This window comes from Dichotomopilus funicola (genome assembly GCF_033296635.1).
Source record: "Dichotomopilus funicola strain CBS 141.50 unplaced genomic scaffold C8A04scaffold_20, whole genome shotgun sequence".
Lineage (NCBI taxonomy): Eukaryota > Fungi > Ascomycota > Sordariomycetes > Sordariales > Chaetomiaceae > Dichotomopilus > Dichotomopilus funicola.
The window spans coordinates 215,872-233,838 of record NW_026944041.1 but is presented as its reverse complement, the minus strand read 5'-3'; the positions used below and the strand labels follow the sequence as shown (position 1 = coordinate 233,838).

The following is a 17,967-nucleotide window of genomic DNA, read 5'->3' as shown; positions in this document are numbered from 1 at the left end:
CAACACAATGCCAAGTTTGCACTTGAAGTGGTTGATATATCAGCTTGTGTGACGATCAAAGTTGACGTCGTCAACATCTCACACGGTTCTAGCGCGATATCCTTACGGACTGCCTGTTAGGCTTGTACCGTCTAATTAAGGTGGCTATGGTGTTTTCAGGAGCTCAAACTTGACCCCCTTTACCCCAAGCCACCTTGAACGCTCTAACGCAAGGAAAAGTGTCAATCTACCCCTTATTAGGTATCCTGCTCATATGTACGTCTTACTGGCGTTCTTGTACCCAACATACATCCCACGACGTAAAAGATCCAACCCATGCCATTACCCACCAAGCCTCAAAGCATCTCCTCATCTTCCCTCATTGCCATCGCTCTCCCGTACTGATCCTCCATCGCCGCCTGCCTCCCCCAATCCATACCCGCCCCAACATTTGTCGTCTTGTACACAGGGTCGGCGTGGGACGAGTTAAAAGTCCGGGTGAAACACCCAGCGCTGAGAACAGCAGAACCCGCCGCCGCCGCCGGTCCCTGCCGCGGTACCGCCGCGGTGTCGAGCGAAAATGTCGGCATCGCTGTGGTGGACGAGATGGTCATCTGCTTGTTGAACGGCGGTATGGCCGCAGCCTCAGCATACGCCCGGCGCACGGAGTCTTCGTACTCACGGCGAGCCATCTCCTCATATCCCGACGCCATGTACGGCTCCATGTCTGCATCCTGGTGATGGGTTGGTGGCTGGTATGGTGTGCTGCTCGGCGAGGCGATCGAGATCCACCGTCCATCGCCCGCTTGGATCGGTGTCAGCGGCGTGCCATCCAGCGACATGACTGTCTCGGGTTCTGGTTCTGGTTCGTCCTGCATCATGCCGAATTCTTGTTGGAGCTGCTGGTCGATCAGGTCTTGCTGTTGTTGTTCGAAGCGTAGCCGGGCGAGGGTCTCTTCCTGTTCCACGGATGTCATGCTCCATGTCAGGGTCGGGTTATCCGTGCTATTGCGTGGTGGGCAGGCCCGCCAGAGCTCCATTAGGCGTAGCTTTTCGGGTGTGTCGACGGTCTTGAACAGCTCAAGTTGGGCGGCGGAGAGACCGGAGGTGTCGACGCTGTGTTCGCGGAGTACCTGCTCCACGGCGGCATACTCACTTTGGGGCGGCTCTGATGCGGGACGAGGCGGCTGTTGATGTTGCTGCTGGGTATCCGGCTTCGCGACGTGGGCTGAGTGGGTGTAATGCTGTGAGATGTAGACGATCTTGTGCTCCTTCTCAGGTTCTTCCACCGGGGCTGGTGCGGGTTCAGGAGCGGGCATGGGCTGAGAAACAGGGCCCAACGTGAGGTTGCGGTGGAAGAGTGCCGCCAGTTCCTCCTGCTGCTGCAAGTGGGTGTACACGGTAGTCATGATGTAAGTGGTTTTTACGCTATAGCGGACGGTCAGCGTGTCTTGGTCGTCGCGGAACCTGCGTTGGGCTTCGGAGGTAGTATAACACCCTAGCCTGTTGCCTGGACTTCCTCGTTTCGTACTTTGTGTGTGTCTAGCCGGTTGGCGGGTAGATACGGCCCGAGTAAGGGACTGCAAGGGGGGTGGAATGGTGTTTGTGCTTCCGTTGAATGCGTAGCGAACTGCTAGCAACTTCGTTTATTGACTATGCTAAGTACTGTATACTCCGAAATGCCACTTTTCGAGAACGGTCCAGTGACAAAGGAGTGGAAAAGAAGTACAGAAGGGAGCGTGGTTGCTTTGGCAGGTAACTCGGAGCTTTATCGGGGATGGCGGGGCAAAGGAAAGCTTCACTTCTCACAACGGTACGAAGGAGGCAAAAGAGAAGTAACAAAGGGAGGGCCTCGGTGGCAGTTGGCGAGTTGGTATCACACGAGGAGTTAGCAAGTTGAAGATACAATGCAACCAATATTCAGAAAGAGAAGAAAGAAGACGAAACCCCCAACTTGATCCCTTTAAAAAGCCGCTTTAAAGAGCGTCATGGATGGACGGCTGTCTGGAAATGATGAGGGGCTGGCCGGGGCAGGCTAATTTTGTTGAATGGAGGGGTGAAAGGGGCCACTCGCGTGGTCGATAGGCACCAGCTGCCCAATCACGGGAGCTTATTAGGCAGTGTGAAGGAGGTGGCTTCGAACAGCTGTCAGGCTTCAACGGCCACATGGGCAGCGTGCCTCTTTCCGGGGTCGAAAGGGGCAATTTGCGGCCATTGGGCATCATTTTTACCTGACACTTTGCTGCCCACCACCGTTCTGTGGCCGGCGGCACGCGCCCTGAAACAGGCCTGCGGCCATGGGTCGGTTCGGTCGAGTCACCCCAATGAAACTGTGACACGAAGGGTGATGGGTATTCGCCGAGGCGGATAAGTACAGAATGAGGGAAAGACGGTATTGACACAGAAAGTACCCGACCCGCGACGATGAAGAGAGCGTGTAAATAAATGTCCATGGATCTGAAGATGAGATGAAAATGGATGAATTCGGAGGAGATCCCAAAGTTGCTGGACCCACATGGAGGGGTGTGCAGGGACTGGGCCAGATGCGCAAGGGTGCCAGCCACAAAGGCTCAAAGCCACACTGGCCGCCACAAATGACGTCGACGTGTCACCCTGGTACCCCCGCGGTACAGAACATGGACGGATGGCCTTAGGGAGGAAACTTCCTGGGAAGAGCCGATATGCAAGGTGCAGGCTCAAGGCTAGCTTTACTCCGGGCTGGCGAGGCGCGCATAAAAGTCACTTTGTTTCTGTTTTCCTTAATCTCTGCCCCACAACAACTACAACTCGACAAGAGATAACACCACCTGCTTCCACATATCGTCACCATGGCCTCCAAAACTAGCCGGCCGCCTAATTACTGTACGTAATACCAGTCACCTCCAGCCCTTACTCCCCGTTAACAACCCCAGACGCGATCCTCGAAGTTCCCGAGAACGCCTCAGCCTCCAAGATCCGCGATGCCTACAAACGGTAAGCCCATCCCTTCCTACCACTTCCCCACAACTCTTGTCACCCCTTAGAACTAACTAACACGATCGCTTGCCTGCAGCGCCGCCCTAAAAACACATCCCGACCGCGTTCCCGCCGACGCCCCCGATCGCGCCCAGCGCACCCGCAAGTTCCAACTCGTCAACGATGCCTACTACACCTTGTCCGACGCCTCGCGACGACGCGAATACGATGCCCAGCGCAAGCTCTTCGGCAGCGCTGATAGTACCGCTGGTGCCCGGCCCAGCTCTGGAGGGGGAGGAGGAGGGAGAATGCCAGGCGGGTTCAACTTCCCCTCCGGCGGTGACCCGTTCGCAGAAGCCGACGCTGAGGCGGCGAACGCCGGGTTCGGTCCTGGTGGCGGGATGCCCGGCGGGATGCCATTCTCGTGGGCGTGGGACTTCTTCACCAACGCCAACCAGCAGCAGCAACACGGCGCGCAGGATCAGGAAGAGCAGCAGCGGGAGCGGGCGCGGACTGAGGATGCGCAGTTCGCAGATGTGTTTGAAGAGATGCTGCGTGAGGAGGGGATGGCCGAGGAAGGGCCCGGTGGGGGCGCTACAGGCAAGTTTTGGGGCCTGCTGGGCGGGCTAAGCGGTGGTGCGTTGGGGTTTATCGTAGCCAATGTACCAGGTCTCGTGGCGGGTGCTGTCGCTGGGAATCGGCTCGGCGCGGTGAGGGATGCGAAGGGAAAGAGTGTTTATGCTGTGTTTCAGGTAAGGCTCATGACCTCCGATGGGTAGTTGTAAGAGAGGATTAGTCACTAACCTTGGGGATAGGAACTGCCGCAAAGTGACCGGGCAAGGCTTCTCAGTCAGCTGGCTGCTAGGGTGCTGAGCCATGCGGTTGGAGTTTGAAAATAGAATAGGGGTATGCTCGAGGGGTAGAGGCGTTGGTGGCTTGGGTTAATGGGATTTGGGTTGATTTAAATAAGAATTAAGGTGGTCATGTCAGACGGCGATCTCGATTCTCTTAAACAATGACAGTTAACTGCGCACTTGAACACTACAAAGGGAAAATAGGGCGCTTTTCTGTCGTTATAAAAAGACAATCGAGTGATAATACCAAGCAAGGCCCGTCCAGTCTATCGATAAACCTAAGCCCGCCATAATATCTACAATCATCTCATACGGCCGTTTCCTAAATAAATACCTAACCTGCGCCAACACCCCAGCACCCCAGCGCCCGGACCACCTCATCATACACCTCAGAGATCACTTCCTCTTGTTCTTCCTCTTGCTCGCCTTGCCACCACCCTGCTTCTGCGTACCGCTCGTCTTGGCCTGACCAAGCTCGTCCACCGACTTCTCAAGCAACTCAAAGTCATCGGCTGACCCACTGCTGGGCGTGGCCTTACCAGGCTCCGAGTCAGTGTTGTCGTTATCTTGGTGCTCGAGCTCAGTGACCTCATTGACGTCGTACTCTACGTCTTCACCGGAATCGCCATTGCGCTTTGAGAGGAAGCGACCGATCGCAAGATGGTAGGCCCAAAGGGGAAGGCGCACGATGGCCGTGTCGTAGACGGTGGGACGGGTAAGCTCGTTAGGCTGTGGAAGTCATGTGAGTCAATTGCTTCTCTTTTGGGGAGTTAGGGGGGTAAGAAAATTCCCAGTCAGGGGGTTGAGAACTCACATCAAGAAGGAACTCGGCCACATTACCCTCCTCGTCCTCCTGCTCCAGGTAGACGTCTCCAAGTGAATCGACAACCAGGATCTTGCCGTTCTCAGCAACGACCCGCTTCTTCGTGCCCGTCGGCCCGCTACCCTGAGTCTGTGGTTGGGGCGTTGCGGACCCGGACGCGGCTGGTGATGTACGTCCGCGACGAAGCTTCCGCACATTGCCGCCACCGCTACCCTGGGACTCCTTCTTCGCGTCACGTTCCTGCATTCGGCGCATCTTACGGTTCATGGGCACGGCACGACCCTCTTCGTCCTGGTACATCTGCTGTTGCTGCGGAGGAGGTGGAGCCGGGGCGGCCGCAGTCTGGCCATCCACCCCAGGGACGTCGATGCCGAGGTTCTCGCCCCACGCGGCGTGGCGGGCAAACTTGATGTAGCGTTCGACGAACTCACGTTGGCGCTTCCAGCTCATGTACAAGGCAATGTAGTGAGCGGCGCCGCCGGCGAAAAGGAACACGCCAAAAATAGCGGTGCCCAGGCCGGGGCGGTAGCGGTTGTAGTAGTACTCAGTGCCTTTCCATGTGGGGAATCCATTGGACAAGAAGTAGTCGTAACGATCGCGACCTGGCCCGCGCAGGACGTCGGCGACGATGGAGAGGCGCGCTTGGCGTTCCGAGGCGCGCTTCACGGCCGTCTTGAGCTCGGCGGCCGTCGGCTTCTTGGGCACCTGTACGCCGCCAGCTTTCCCACCCTTCTTTTTCTGTTCTTTCTGGGCTTTCGTGCGCTCAGCCGTCAGCTGTTGGCGGACCTTGTCCGGGTGCAGCTGGCGTGACTTTTTCTTGTAGGCCTTATTGATGTCATCGTGGCTTGCGGATCGACCGATGTCGAGGAAATCGTAGAAGGTAACATCTGGGCCCTCATGGGTCATCAACTCATCGCGGACGCGGAAGATCTCGCGGTCTGGGGAGAAATCTCTCATTAGCTTGGACGAATTCACATCGTAGTGGCAGCAAGGATTCTTCTGTCCAAACAAACAGGAAGCCAGGGTGGACAACTTTACCTTCTTTGGACCAGGCTGCTGTCAAGGGCGTGAGGAGGGCCAACAGGCCAACAGAGATTGCCGAAAACTTCATGATAGCATAATCGCATGCGCGAAGAGCCGTCGTCGCAGTTTTTGGTCGACACAAACGGTGTGGTGTTGTGTCCGGCACCAAAACTTTTCTGAAGTGACACGCTGGAAGTTTTGGGACAGCATTGACAGGGCCTTTGCGATTGCCAAGACCTGTTATTTCGGCGCTACAGCAGGGATAAGAGCCAACCCCAGTCAACGTCCGCTGCCTCAAGTCAAAAGGGACAGCAGCCGAACATGCACACCAACGACAACCTGGAGTAGGTGCGAGACTACACTATGAATACAAGCTAACTTTATTGATTTATTGAAATCCACAATATGAGAAGATTATTGTGCTGGAGCGGGTGGACTCGGTCCCACCCGCACGCAGCTATCGGTACAGAAGGCAGTGTATGTACCTAGGTCTTTGTCTTGATGGCATCAGAACCATGTTGGAACACATCAATGTCCTGAAAGAATAATAAGGCAACAAGCCGAGATGATCTCATCCGGCGCAATGGCTCGCGATTCTAGTTATTAAGAAAGCGATACTTGGTTGATAGTGACTTAATGAAACACCTAGACTTAAAAGATTGTTGAAGTAAACCACCGACCTATCCTAGAAAATCGACAACTTCCCGTACTTGCTCACATGTGGTTTCTCGCCGCGAAGGCAGATAAGCCTGTGCCAAAAACTGTCAGATCTCAAGCACAAAACAAGGAGAGTGAGAGATGGGATCCGGGGCAAAGGTAGATGGGAAGCGACAAATTCAACTTACGGAGTCCGCTGATCATACGACAGCTCCATGCCATTACGGCCCCACTCCTCTTCCATGCCCAGCCGATGTTTTGACTTAGGCTTGCCTTCCTTCACCCGCAATTTCTCAAAATACACATAGGCGCCGTAAAAAAGTGGCAACTTGGCGCCCGCCGCCGGGCCCTTCGCCTTGAGGAAGTTTGCCATCTGCCCACCCGCGAAGGGCTTATCCGGCCGGGAGGGCCCATAAAGCTGCCCGTAGATTTCCCGGTAAAGCTGGGCTTGTGTGACACCAGGCCGCTTGAGATGTGCCTTGATCTTGCGCCGAATTTCGTCACAGGTGTCAAAGACGGGCACGTCGTCGTCCTCCTGGCCATCCATGTAGACGTTGCTGACATCGTAGGCTTGAGCCGCCGCCACTTTGACTGCTGTGCTGCTGCCTTTGGAGAACGGTGCAGCGGCACTACTGGGACCCGAGGAGTTCTTGCTGTTGTTGCTGGTCTTGGCCTTCTTGGCACTGGGGGCGGCCACGGCCTCGGAAAGCCCGCGTTTGTGGAAATAGTCTCGCGCGGAGCGATAGGCGACTGACCCGGCGCCGTTGTGCAGGCCCTCCTTCGCGAGGAAGGTGCTCAGGGACGACACGCCGATGCCCAACTCACGCGCAAATGCAGTCTTGGTCATGCCGCTAGCCACGAAGAAATTATTAATCCTGCTGCGGAGTTGATCACAGTCCTCATCCTCTGCAGGAACATCGGCCGGGCCCGTAGAGTTGTTCATGGAGGGCAGGGGAATAGGCGTATGGCTCTCAGTGGACTTGCGCTTCTTGCTTGCGCTCGCTGACTGTTTGGCTGCGGGAAGACCGTTCTCTTGGCCACTGAGCTTTGTGGGGTTGTTACCGGAATCTCGTTTGACTGGCGAGTTGATGGCATTGGGCAAGGCCCCCAGGGCAGTACGCCCATCATGCATTTATTGTTGGTTTTTGGCGAGGCGAAAGAAGGGCGCGGCTTATACAGACCTGAGGAGTCATTGTAAACGGAATGCTGAAGCGTCACGCGTGTGGAGCGCGTCTTTAGAACTTTGTGTCTGCGATATTTCCCTTGAGGCTATTTCGTGAACGATAAAATTGAGAAACTGAGGTTCCTTGATGGTAAATCCGACACGACAGTGAGAAGCAAACTGATCGCGCCTAGTGGTAGTGTAGTGTTTGTTTAGTTTGGAGAGGGCGATGGACGGGACAGACAGCACGCCTCGACCGAGGGGCAAGTAATAATGACAAGGGTACCCCCGTCAAACCAATTTCTGGGGCCAACTCCTCGAGTCCATTTATTGAGACAATCTTTGCCCAAAATAACCAGAAACAAATTCCAGCAAAATAATTACCCCGTGACAATTGCGGTGACGGCACGTTTGTACGAAGATGTCGTCATTGTTGTTTTCCGAAATGTAACGTCAGTGTAAGAAACGAGGAAGCAATGACGAAGATTTCCTCGCAGGTCATCGAGCGGGCATTCGCAACCCATGAAAACTCATTTTGGCCCAGAACAGACATTGAGATCGGAGGTGACGCCATTCATCGGTACGGTTCAACGATGCCAATCTTGTTTCAACTCATTTGGCGAGATCCATAAGTTATCAGAAAGCAGAGCTGGCAATGTCGTCAGGGTTAGGGTCACTTACACGTCAAGCCTCGGTGAAACTCGCAGTTCTTGGCCCGTCACTGTGCATCATCTAAGTTCTTATGAGAGAAAATGATTAGTTAAGTAAACTAGACGCTTATCTATCCCTCTGCTGTCTTGCCGCGGGTGATAATTTTGTTGCGAGAGATCCACGATTCATAATACCACTGCATTAGTTGACCAAAGGCCTGTTTGATCACTAATTACCTGCCCGTGTAATTCACTTGGTCTTTAGATTGGTAGTGAGTAAGATAGGCATTTCTGGAGGTCTCCGCTAGGTAGTGTAGTCTAAATAGGTACCTTAGGGAGGTATGTAAAACGACAAAATGAAATTATCCTCATACCCTCCCCTGCCTTAACTGTTCTGCGTCTGAATGAGAGGCCATGTGCCCCAGAACGTAACACAACCCAACATTCTCCCGATAATACCAAATACAATGTTCTTCACATGGCTTACGCCGCATCATTTCTTCCTTGGACCTTTTCCTTGTCAGTTGGTGATATCCAGGTAAAATTTTAGTATACCCTCGATAGCGGCGTTCCGTGGCCGGAATGGCGGGTCGAGAGCCCATTTGTCCCCCTCGCCGGCGTCCTTCTTCTTTCTCCCCCCCTTACCCTCATCGAGATACGGGTGCATATGATCCAGCGCCCCGGGGATGGAGTCCTAATCCCTGCTCAAGGTAAATCCTCCAGCCTCCATACCATCGGGTCGAATGTCTGCCAGGACTGCGAATAGTGCTAACATCGCTAACGGCTCCGCACACACGGCGGCCTCTCCCTTCCAACTACACATGACGGACTTCTAGCCGCCGGTACCATTTTCGGGGGAATAACTATCATCGAGGAGGTAAGGGTGTGCGTGCAAAAATTCGTGGAGGATGGTCATGGGAACCAGATTGAATGATAGCTTGTGGACATTGAGAGGGTTAATGGCCTGGTTAATGGTACCTTGGTTATTGCATTGGAGGAGGGCCGTATCAAAGGCGGAGAGTACGATACTGTGTGTGGACAAGGTTGCGCTTGGTTTCCACGAGGGCGGGCAGATGTCGATGACGCTACGGTGCTCCTTTTCATCTTTGTACTCGGGGGCCTGGTAAGGACGACTTGCGCACCACCCGTAGCAACTTCTTGAGACTTCGTCGTCTGTGACAATTCCATTTTCGCTGTCGTACATACGCCCCTTGGGCAGAGGCATCCACCGCCTGAGACCCCGTGCGCCAGCGTAGATACGCACGTCAGCTTTTTCTCGCTTGTCGGTACGAGCCCAGTTGTAAGCGGAGTCGTGAAAGACACGAAGAACGTGATTGACTGAATTTTCTGAGCGTTTATCGTAGCTACCAAACCATTTCCGCCATCTTTTGGACATGGGGTAGCGTCTGGTGCCGTTCTTGGGCGTTTTGAAAATGACGTTAAAAACGCGGGCAAAGTCTTCATCTGTGTCGCTTCGGAGGCGTTCGAAAGCTCGTCTAGCCCAGCGGCGGGCTTCGAGGAGATAGAGCGCTTCAAAATCTCCGCCAGCTTCCTCATCGCATGAAGGGTCAATGAAATACAGATTCACCGGCGATTCGCCTTTGGGGCGTGGGAGATCGATGTGACGAGGCATTCCCAGAAATAGCTAGGCTGGGGTCTTGGCTCGGCTGTGGTGTTCGACATGTGGTCGTTGCTGGCTCTCATGGATGGCTGGGGTCGATGGCTCAATGGGATGAGAGGGTGATAGGGTAATGAGTCCGAATTAGAGGGGGATGGGAGAGAAGGAAAGCCAGGCTTTAAAACCCTGGGTCATTATATAAGGACACATTCTATGTTTGAGACTTCTTTTGTCACAAAAGCTTCGCTGTTACAAGCTGAGTGGTAAGCCCAATTTAGGAGTATTATAGTGCGGGCACCTTTGCATCTCAGCTTATCCACTTATGTAGTTTGATATCAAAGGAGATCAGCTTTCTACCAGCGGAAGTCTTGTTCTGGCGAAATAGGAACTCGAGATAATTAGAAACAAAAGTATCCAGTGTACCTAGTCTAAGGTACTCATTGAAGCACCCATTCAAAGGTAACTCTAAATCATACCGGTATTGTTTGAAATAAGTACTTCACGAGGACCAGGATGGTCTTCATAATGGTCGGTTTGAGATACAGATATTCCCAACAGACTTGAACTCTACCGAGGAAGCTCAAAATCTTTGATGATGACTTTACTCGTTCACGGGCAGTCACGGCAGTGCGCCCGTTAAAGGCTAAGGAGTTTAGTTAGCGGTGTACTAATTACTCTCTTGGCGGGCAGCGTATAGTAATTTTATCTAGGTATCTATATGGGAATTCCTCAATCTTTTGCTAAGTATTAAATACCTGTGTCATACACAGCAAACCCCCCAGGGTCGGTAATGCTAGGCCGACCTGAGCACTGAGGTGACAGGAAATGCAGGGTTAGGGTACACACTGTGTGTGTTTGGTGGTAGTTTAAGCGAAACCGAACACGGGGAATACTAGTATTTGACCCACAGTGCGGGTGTCCTCCCCACAGCCTCCTAACCTGGGACGTGGGTGTCCATATTGGGAACCACCCCCAACTTTCAGCCTGTTTCGGTCTCGGACTTTCAGTCTCTTCTCTTTCAGTATAACTCAAAATTCATAACCTCATTACACCCAGTTGAACAACAATCAAGTCTATAATCTTACGAGAATGCTCCGGAGGAGTCATAAAAAATCCCGGGCTGGCTGCCTCGAATGCAAAAGACGACATGTCAAGGTTTGTTTCACTGTTCTGGGATCAAATATACTGGGGCTGGGGAAATAATGTTAAGATGGCCTTTGTTTTAACTGTTAATGGCTTGTACTTAGTGTGATGAACAGCGACCTCGGTGTATCATTTGCACCTTGTCAGAACGAGAATGCAGTTACCCGCAGCAGTCCGCCAGCTCGCCACTCTCGCCAGCAGGGTCAACACCAAGTACTCCAGGGCCGGTTACAGCCCAGGAAGCGACCGCAGACCCCCCTTCGTCTTTTATAGCTGCAATTGCGACTAGTAACGAGACTAGCGCGAGTCCCGTTGCCGGCGTCCCTCTCCCGGACATCTCGGGTCGGGAACCTACGCTAACACCAAATACAAACCGGAACAACCCCGAAGTCAACATGGCCCACATGGAGTTATTAGTCCGCTTCGAATTCGAGGAACATGCCCCTGAGCTAAACGTTGAGCTGCGCGACTTTGCCTCAGAACTTTTGTTCAAATGCAGTCTCGAAGCCCCTTACTTGATGCACCAGATTCTTGCCGTATCTGCTCGACGTCAGGCGGCGCTTCAGTCCGAACGAACCGGTTATTTTCTAGAAACCGCCATACACTTACAGACTAAGGCTGTTTCCATTTACAACGAGACGGCGGCCAAGGCGCAAATCGATCAGACAAACTGTTCTGCACTGTTGTTGTTTTGTTCCCTCCTTGGCCGTCATCTGCTCGCCGACCTTCTGGCAAGGAGGGATGCAAATTTTGGCGAATTTCTACCTCGCTTCCTCGAGCTACTTTCCATATCCCGTGGTCTTATGGCCATGTCTGTGTCCGCCTGGGACCTTCTGCTTCAATCCGACATCAAACATCTTGTTCTATGGGCGCTCGAGATCTCCCAGTCAACACCCCGGGGACATCACTGTGACGAGCTGCAGCGTCTCGTCGCTGAGTCTACGAACCTAGACGCACCTTCCAAGGAAGCTTGTGTAGCGGCTATTGCCTCTCTTCAAGTCGGCTTCGACAGCATTCTCGGGGGCGATGCACGAAATCAGCGGTACCTGATGGTCTTCATGTGGTAATTCTGAGCCATTCTAGCTGGTTAACACAGTCGCAAGAGTACTAATTTGGTGAATAGGGCCCCTGTTGTTCCTCAAAAGTTTACCGACTTGCTATCCCAACAACGACCCGAAGCTATCGCCATCATGGGGCACTGGGCACTCCTTCTTCATTATACAAGGAGCTTATGGCACGTGGCTGATTCTGGATCTTATCTTCTGAAACGCATCTCCGAGTATCTCGGCCCGAGTTGGGCCCCTTGGCTATCGTGGCCACTTTCTGTTCTCGCAGCGGATACACCAAATTGAAACTCCGCTGGAGCCTCCGATCCCTTGTTTTATTTCTTAGTGAAACTCCTGGATGAAATTTGAACCTTGGATCCGCCTCTATTCATGGACTAACTCGAGCTGGGGTTATTGGCCGCTGAGGTCCAGATACATCATGACCTTATCCGCACTGAACTGACAATCAAACGGAATACCAACGGGAGGGTCATTGCCGTGTCATGATCCTCCCCATTGCTAACTCAACCTCATACAACGCGGCCCTACTAGACATCGATTCTCATCGCACCACCAAATCTATCTGCCGGAGGATGCCCCAAACGGATTCCAAGCGGCATCATTCGCCGACTCATTTTTCCATCTCTCAAGGCCGGTGTGGTTGCTAAGGGACGATGCATACCGGTCCTTGCTGAGGATTGAACCGATCGAGCCTTTGCTGCTCTTGCTTGAGCCCGTGTTTGTGCTGGCCTTCTCCTTGCCTTTCGATTCAGGCTTGGAGCCGTTTCCTAGATCTGTGATTCTCAGCATGGCTCACTTTGTTTGATTCGGGAGAACGGTGCTTACAGGACGAGGCGGTGGACGACGAGCTGGGCATGGTGAAGGTTTGAGCGGTGCCAATGACTACGAAACGATAAAGCTAAGGTTTGAGGAATCTTGGGTTAGCTTGATCAGAGAGGTGGAGTAGTGTTGTTCATGTCCAAGACACACCACAACTCCCCCTTTTTATAGGTTTGGGGTGAGATAGCCACCCGTTGGATCCTTACCGGCAAGATATCCCTCAAATTGGGATGACATAGGATGCCATTCTGCGCTCCATCCTTCATCAAGCACGAGACATCATCACTGCCTTCGCTGCTCACATGCCCTTCAGGTAAATGTCCAAGGGTCACACCCGGGGTGTCTCGGATAGTCCGACTAACGTTGACGAGTACAGGCTAGATAAAACCACTGCATACGTCGCCGTATAGCCTTTAGACGAAGCCAATTGCTTCCAACATTCGAATCCATGGTTCGCTCACCGCCACAATAAGCGTCGATTTCTTGGCTGGCCCGGCGGTATTCCTGTACGACGTTCGATGGGACCCCCCCAGCGGAATTCGTCAAGACACCACTGTCATCCCGCATTCACATTGACAATCCTAACTGTTTAGCATAACCAAGCCCCCCTCCGCATCAGGGGGTTCCCTGCCCAGAAGCCCGGGCATGGCAGACTCAGCTCGCGCAAATCACCACGTCATTCGAGAGGCACATAAGAGTAGAGTTTTCACCGCTGGTCCTCAGCGCTGACCTTCACCCGATTCGCCGTCTTGGGACGGATATGCCATATGTTAAGTTGTACAGTACGCTCAACAGCGACTTCGGAAGCCGAGTTATTGGGGGTGTTGATTCGTCCTGGGAACCACGGGTTTTATCGCCCCCCCACGTCCGCAGGAACCAAGAGACATGCTCCAACCGAGCGGCGAAGCCGAACTTACACATCGGCTACCTGCATTACGGGGGATCCCATTTGGCCGGCGCCCAGCTCTAGGATTGGGCGTGACCCGCTACCCCTGAATTAAGACCTGCAGCAAAAACAAACCCAGTCTTGAGACAGCGGAGGGCCGTCCACATGGCCTATGCTTGATCCGAATGGTCCGGTTCTTGACAGCCGGCTGCGTTTGTGCTTTGACGGCTCATGCTTGAGCGAAAGCAAGGCTGCTAGCCGAAGCCGGGAATGGGGAAGGATAACTGAATCGTTCATGCACATGGTCGGATGATCGCGTGAAAGAAAAAGGTTTCGACCACCAGGGATAGCTTGCAGCACCGGAAGCGAGACAAAAGCAGCCGGCGGATGACACTCTTCTTCTTGCAGTCTCGACGGGAGACTGAAGTAGGGTACCCGAGGAATGGCAACCGAATGTGGCGCCTGCGGTCATTGGCCATGACATATTTGGCGACACAGATTACTTTCACGTGGCAAGGATTGATTATAGGTGAAAGACACCCTGCTGTGTGGTCCGGTCTCTACCACATCAACAAATGTCGGGAATTCTGGCTGTGGTCACGATCCATGGGGGTAAGGATTCCCGGGCAGACAGACAACCAGGTTCGCTCGCCCTATCCGAACCGGGTACCGGACCCTGACTTGTCTCCCACTCTCTACTGAATGGCGCATGATTAATTACTGAGAGGGCATCTTTGACGAGGAGAAAGTATGTCAATGTCCGTAATGCAGAAAAAGAAGATAATTTTCTTCTCTAACCTCGAGGGATTCCATCCGTTAGAAACTAGTTGTCCTCGTGAGCGTTCGCATGCTGATGCGCCTAGGTTCTGCATCCCGGGTACTGAGTTAAAAGTTCCGGTTTGGAGACACCGCTGCGGTGGATAGTCCCGGAAACCGCACAACCGGGCAACTGGAGACGCAGGCCATGCGTGGTTGTGAAGTTACCCGTCAACACGGGGATAATACAGCTGTCTTACATTCCGCCGACCCATATGGCTCAGGTTCCACAGCATCTTGCGACCTTTCGTTAAGACGGAGAAACCCAGGCTGATGCGCGATATTTGCCGGTTCGACGAAATGCCCATAAGCACCTCGCATAACCACTCATCGCCGATTATAGCAAGCCTCAGGACCGAGGGCGGGTGACGATTCCCTCGGCCGGCAGATCAATGCACCAACATCCCTTTTGTCTCGGCCGAAAGGTGCCCATCACGGGGTACTCTACCCCGGCCGGTTCCTTTCGAGAATGCTGTCAGTCAACTGGCCCGACCGTTGCCTCATCTTGGCATTGAAGGCGTCCGAGCTGCTGATCGGCTCGGGCCCGACCTCGCGGTAAGGCGACTTGCCTTCCACACCCCGTGTGTGTGTGTGTGTGGTCGATCCCGCCGGAGCCACCTGAGAATGCCGTGCGAGTCCAAACGGGACCGCATGACTGGAGCCGGTCACCGGTACGCTGCCGGTATTTTGCACGGGGGTGAAGGAAGCCGGGTGGGATTTTCTCGAAGTCGGGGGAACAAGGGTGGTCACGCAACACTATTTAATTATCCGGGAACGGTGTGCCCAGGGATCTGGGTGGTGGTAAACCACATGTTGACCTGCGGGCCTGCTTATCAAGGTGTTTGATGCCATGCATCATATGAAACCGCCCGTAGAAAAATCCTTGACGGGAATGGTGAGGCGACAGAATTGCCGATCTAGTGTGGGTAAGAGTAGCCGGGCTCGGCTTGATAGGCTGCTTGACAAGCAACTTGATAGGTAGATGGGGGCGTTGTGGGCGAGCTTATGGTAAGTACTTGATGTCGTGTGTGCAGTTGAAAGCAACAGCTGAGCCGCGGAACCGATGCCGACAAGGCTGTGGAACAGTGACTAGGGTTGCTACCTACCTGTTTGGCTCACGTGTGGTTATCACGGAGTATCATGAACCTTTAATATTGAAAACATCCCTTTAGTTGAAACCCTTCGAGCGCCGAACAGTTCCGTGGCTGAATTTCTAGACAAGCTTCAACCCTAGACAATGGCTTGAGGCTTGCGCAACAGTCAAGTCAACGTGAAACACTTGATCAACTTTTCTCCAGAACAAGTAATTAGAATGTATCCTCGACCGCAGGATGCCTCGGGATGGCAAGCATATCATTCGCCGTTGGAAATGTTGCCGCATACGTACGTACTGCATTCATTCCCGCGAAAAAGCTAGCCGATGAAGGTTGTTGGTAGCACATACATTCGAGAGCCCTCTGACCTGACCCCCACGCCTTCTTCACCGGTGAAGCTGTGAATTAGCGGTGTCAACGGCCCACGCTCCAATAGTCTGGCACTTGTTCATCTCGACGGCGAACATTGGATAGAATATTCGCATGCGATCTCATCCATGTGACCGGTTGTGAGTGGGCTAAATAACGTCCTAGTCCAGTTCCAATTGCGGTCCTTCTTCGTGAACCATTGTCTGGCTTACCGGTCTACATACCGGCTTCCTCCACGCTTATGCGCGGTTTTACAAGGGACCGATGATTCCGTGAAGGCGAAAATCCCTCAAGGGGTCGGATCAAGAACTGTGAGGTCGCATGGGCCGGTTGGGTTGATCACAAGTGTTGTCATTAAAAATTTATGTTTATCACCTCTACCATGCTCCTGGAAAGGATGTCCAAAACGTAATTTGTTCACCGTACGCAGCTTTCTCATCGCTCATCTAGTTCCTTTGTTCCCCGGGGGGCTGCTCTGCTCAAGTTAACAGAGCTAGGGGCTGACAAACCTGAGTCTTTGGGAAACAGAAGATATCAAAACGTCAGGGGACAGACCTAGGGATGTGGCCAAAAGAGGGAGGGTAAAGCGACGTAATAAGAAAACAGAGGAAGAGAACAATTAAGACAATAGAAGAATAATATAAGCACAGTATGATAAAATAGAACACAGAAAAACCCCATAATTTCCATACGTCGTGGTGGAACTTAAATTCGAGAGTTGCAAGTTGCAACTCGTTACAAAATTAGGTTCAAACAGTTTCCGTATATAATAGTTATATTGTATAAAAGTGTGAGATTTCAGCAATAGTATTAGCCATGGCCACGAGGGCGTCCCGATTTCGAGCTATATTATGATGCTGTTGGCGTTGAATCGTGACTGGGAGCCACCTTCGTGATTCAAGGCGTGGGGGGGCGGTCATTCATGGCCCAGTTCACATGCTAGGCTACGCGAACGGTTGGATTGTGAGCCGCAATCGAAGGAGGATATTTGTAATAGCCTGGCCCAGCAAGTGCAAAGCCGTTATGGCCACTACGTGTTCATACGACACCTCGTATGACTATTTATCATGATGCCACGACTACAACAAAACTATCTTGAGATTATTGGAAAACTATGGTGTCGTGTCTTTCCAGCCCGGATCGAACCGACACAGAGCCACGGGGTTGAGAATTTGAGACGGGTACAACAGAAGCGGCCTTATTCATTTTGATGATGGTGATACGAAGTAGAACATCGAATATTTCGAACAACATTCCAATTTCCCCTTCATTCTCCCCGTTTGTTCACCTGGCGAGATTTGGGTGGTATACTTTTGTTTTGTGCGTGCCACAGACACTTCCCGAAGCAGCGACATGATACGAAGTACACTGGGTTGGATCGATATCACGTTACTGCCGGAGACTCGCTAAAGAATTGAATGTCTACCTTCGTGAGTGCTAGCGATCGGGATTTCGCACGGGAGAAAGACAGGACTTTCGACCGCAGCTTCCGCTTCAAAACACCCAGGTCGAAACAGTCATGCAAGGGGATCGATGGAACCAAGATGCCCTTGCAGGGTGGACCGTCAAAGAAGCAATCTTGCGACAGCGCCAAAAAGACTGCGTATTTCATGCAGCGGGGCCATCTGGAGGGTGGGCAAAGTCGTATTTCGCATGCCACGCGGCGCAAGTGATTGGCGAGATTGCTAGATAAATGTGGGGATAAACCTCAAGCACCGAACGGTGCCTGGTTTCTTGGAAAACCCGCCGGGAATGGAAGGAGCAGCCGCTGTTGGCCGCTGATCCGCGGCCGTGGAAGGTCCGGCTCGCGGCTGCCCCAGTTTAGAAAATCCGTACTGTGGATGGAAGGGATCGATTGGCAACGAGCCCCCAAGCTCAAGACAGCAGGCGCTCGGGGAGCCCTTTGTTCTCTTTCCGTTACTGGAATGGAAAATGGCCAGGCGGCCTCCGCCCAGCAACACAACAGCAAGCGCAATCATGGATTATTGGCGCATCAAACATACGAGTTCCGGAGCGTCCGCCCACCAATCACAAGCGATTTGCCCTCCCGGA

The 17,967-nt window shown here is 52.9% G+C and overlaps 7 protein-coding genes across 7 annotated transcripts; 2 read left to right on the top strand and 5 right to left on the bottom strand.

The window, feature by feature from the left end:
- Positions 1-335: 335 nt before the first annotated feature.
- Positions 336-1,388, bottom strand: C8A04DRAFT_11062 (uncharacterized protein; the record flags this gene model as incomplete). Its single annotated transcript, XM_062776820.1, has 2 exons — positions 336-492; positions 583-1,388. The coding sequence occupies 2 exons, from the start codon at positions 1,386-1,388 to the stop codon at positions 336-338; spliced, it is 963 nt and encodes a 320-aa protein (XP_062638253.1).
- Positions 1,389-2,807: 1,419 nt separating this feature from the next.
- Positions 2,808-3,827, top strand: C8A04DRAFT_11135 (uncharacterized protein; the record flags this gene model as incomplete). The annotated part of the gene is made up of 4 exons (XM_062776849.1): positions 2,808-2,841; positions 2,892-2,952; positions 3,032-3,686; positions 3,750-3,827. 4 exons carry the CDS (start codon positions 2,808-2,810, stop codon positions 3,825-3,827), a joined length of 828 nt encoding a protein of 275 aa, XP_062638252.1.
- A 357-nt stretch (positions 3,828-4,184) lies between these two features.
- On the bottom strand, positions 4,185-5,722 carry C8A04DRAFT_36242 (uncharacterized protein; the record flags this gene model as incomplete). Its single annotated transcript, XM_062783454.1, has 3 exons — positions 4,185-4,517; positions 4,603-5,549; positions 5,650-5,722. The coding sequence occupies 3 exons, from the start codon at positions 5,720-5,722 to the stop codon at positions 4,185-4,187; spliced, it is 1,353 nt and encodes a 450-aa protein (XP_062638251.1).
- Positions 5,723-6,475: 753 nt separating this feature from the next.
- On the bottom strand, positions 6,476-7,423 carry C8A04DRAFT_11100 (uncharacterized protein; the record flags this gene model as incomplete). Its single annotated transcript, XM_062776835.1, has 2 exons — positions 6,476-7,321; positions 7,370-7,423. 2 exons carry the CDS (start codon positions 7,421-7,423, stop codon positions 6,476-6,478), a joined length of 900 nt encoding a protein of 299 aa, XP_062638250.1.
- Positions 7,424-8,935: 1,512 nt separating this feature from the next.
- C8A04DRAFT_27376 (uncharacterized protein) lies at positions 8,936-9,736 on the bottom strand (the record flags this gene model as incomplete). The annotated part of the gene is made up of 1 exon (XM_062780274.1): positions 8,936-9,736. One exon carries the CDS (start codon positions 9,734-9,736, stop codon positions 8,936-8,938), a length of 801 nt encoding a protein of 266 aa, XP_062638249.1.
- Positions 9,737-10,810: 1,074 nt separating this feature from the next.
- Positions 10,811-12,216, top strand: C8A04DRAFT_11106 (uncharacterized protein; the record flags this gene model as incomplete). Its single annotated transcript, XM_062776838.1, has 3 exons — positions 10,811-10,876; positions 10,969-11,927; positions 11,988-12,216. The coding sequence occupies 3 exons, from the start codon at positions 10,811-10,813 to the stop codon at positions 12,214-12,216; spliced, it is 1,254 nt and encodes a 417-aa protein (XP_062638248.1).
- Positions 12,217-12,489: 273 nt separating this feature from the next.
- On the bottom strand, positions 12,490-12,787 carry C8A04DRAFT_27374 (uncharacterized protein; the record flags this gene model as incomplete). The annotated part of the gene is made up of 2 exons (XM_062780273.1): positions 12,490-12,704; positions 12,757-12,787. The coding sequence occupies 2 exons, from the start codon at positions 12,785-12,787 to the stop codon at positions 12,490-12,492; spliced, it is 246 nt and encodes an 81-aa protein (XP_062638247.1).
- Between the last annotated feature and the right edge of the window lie 5,180 nt (positions 12,788-17,967).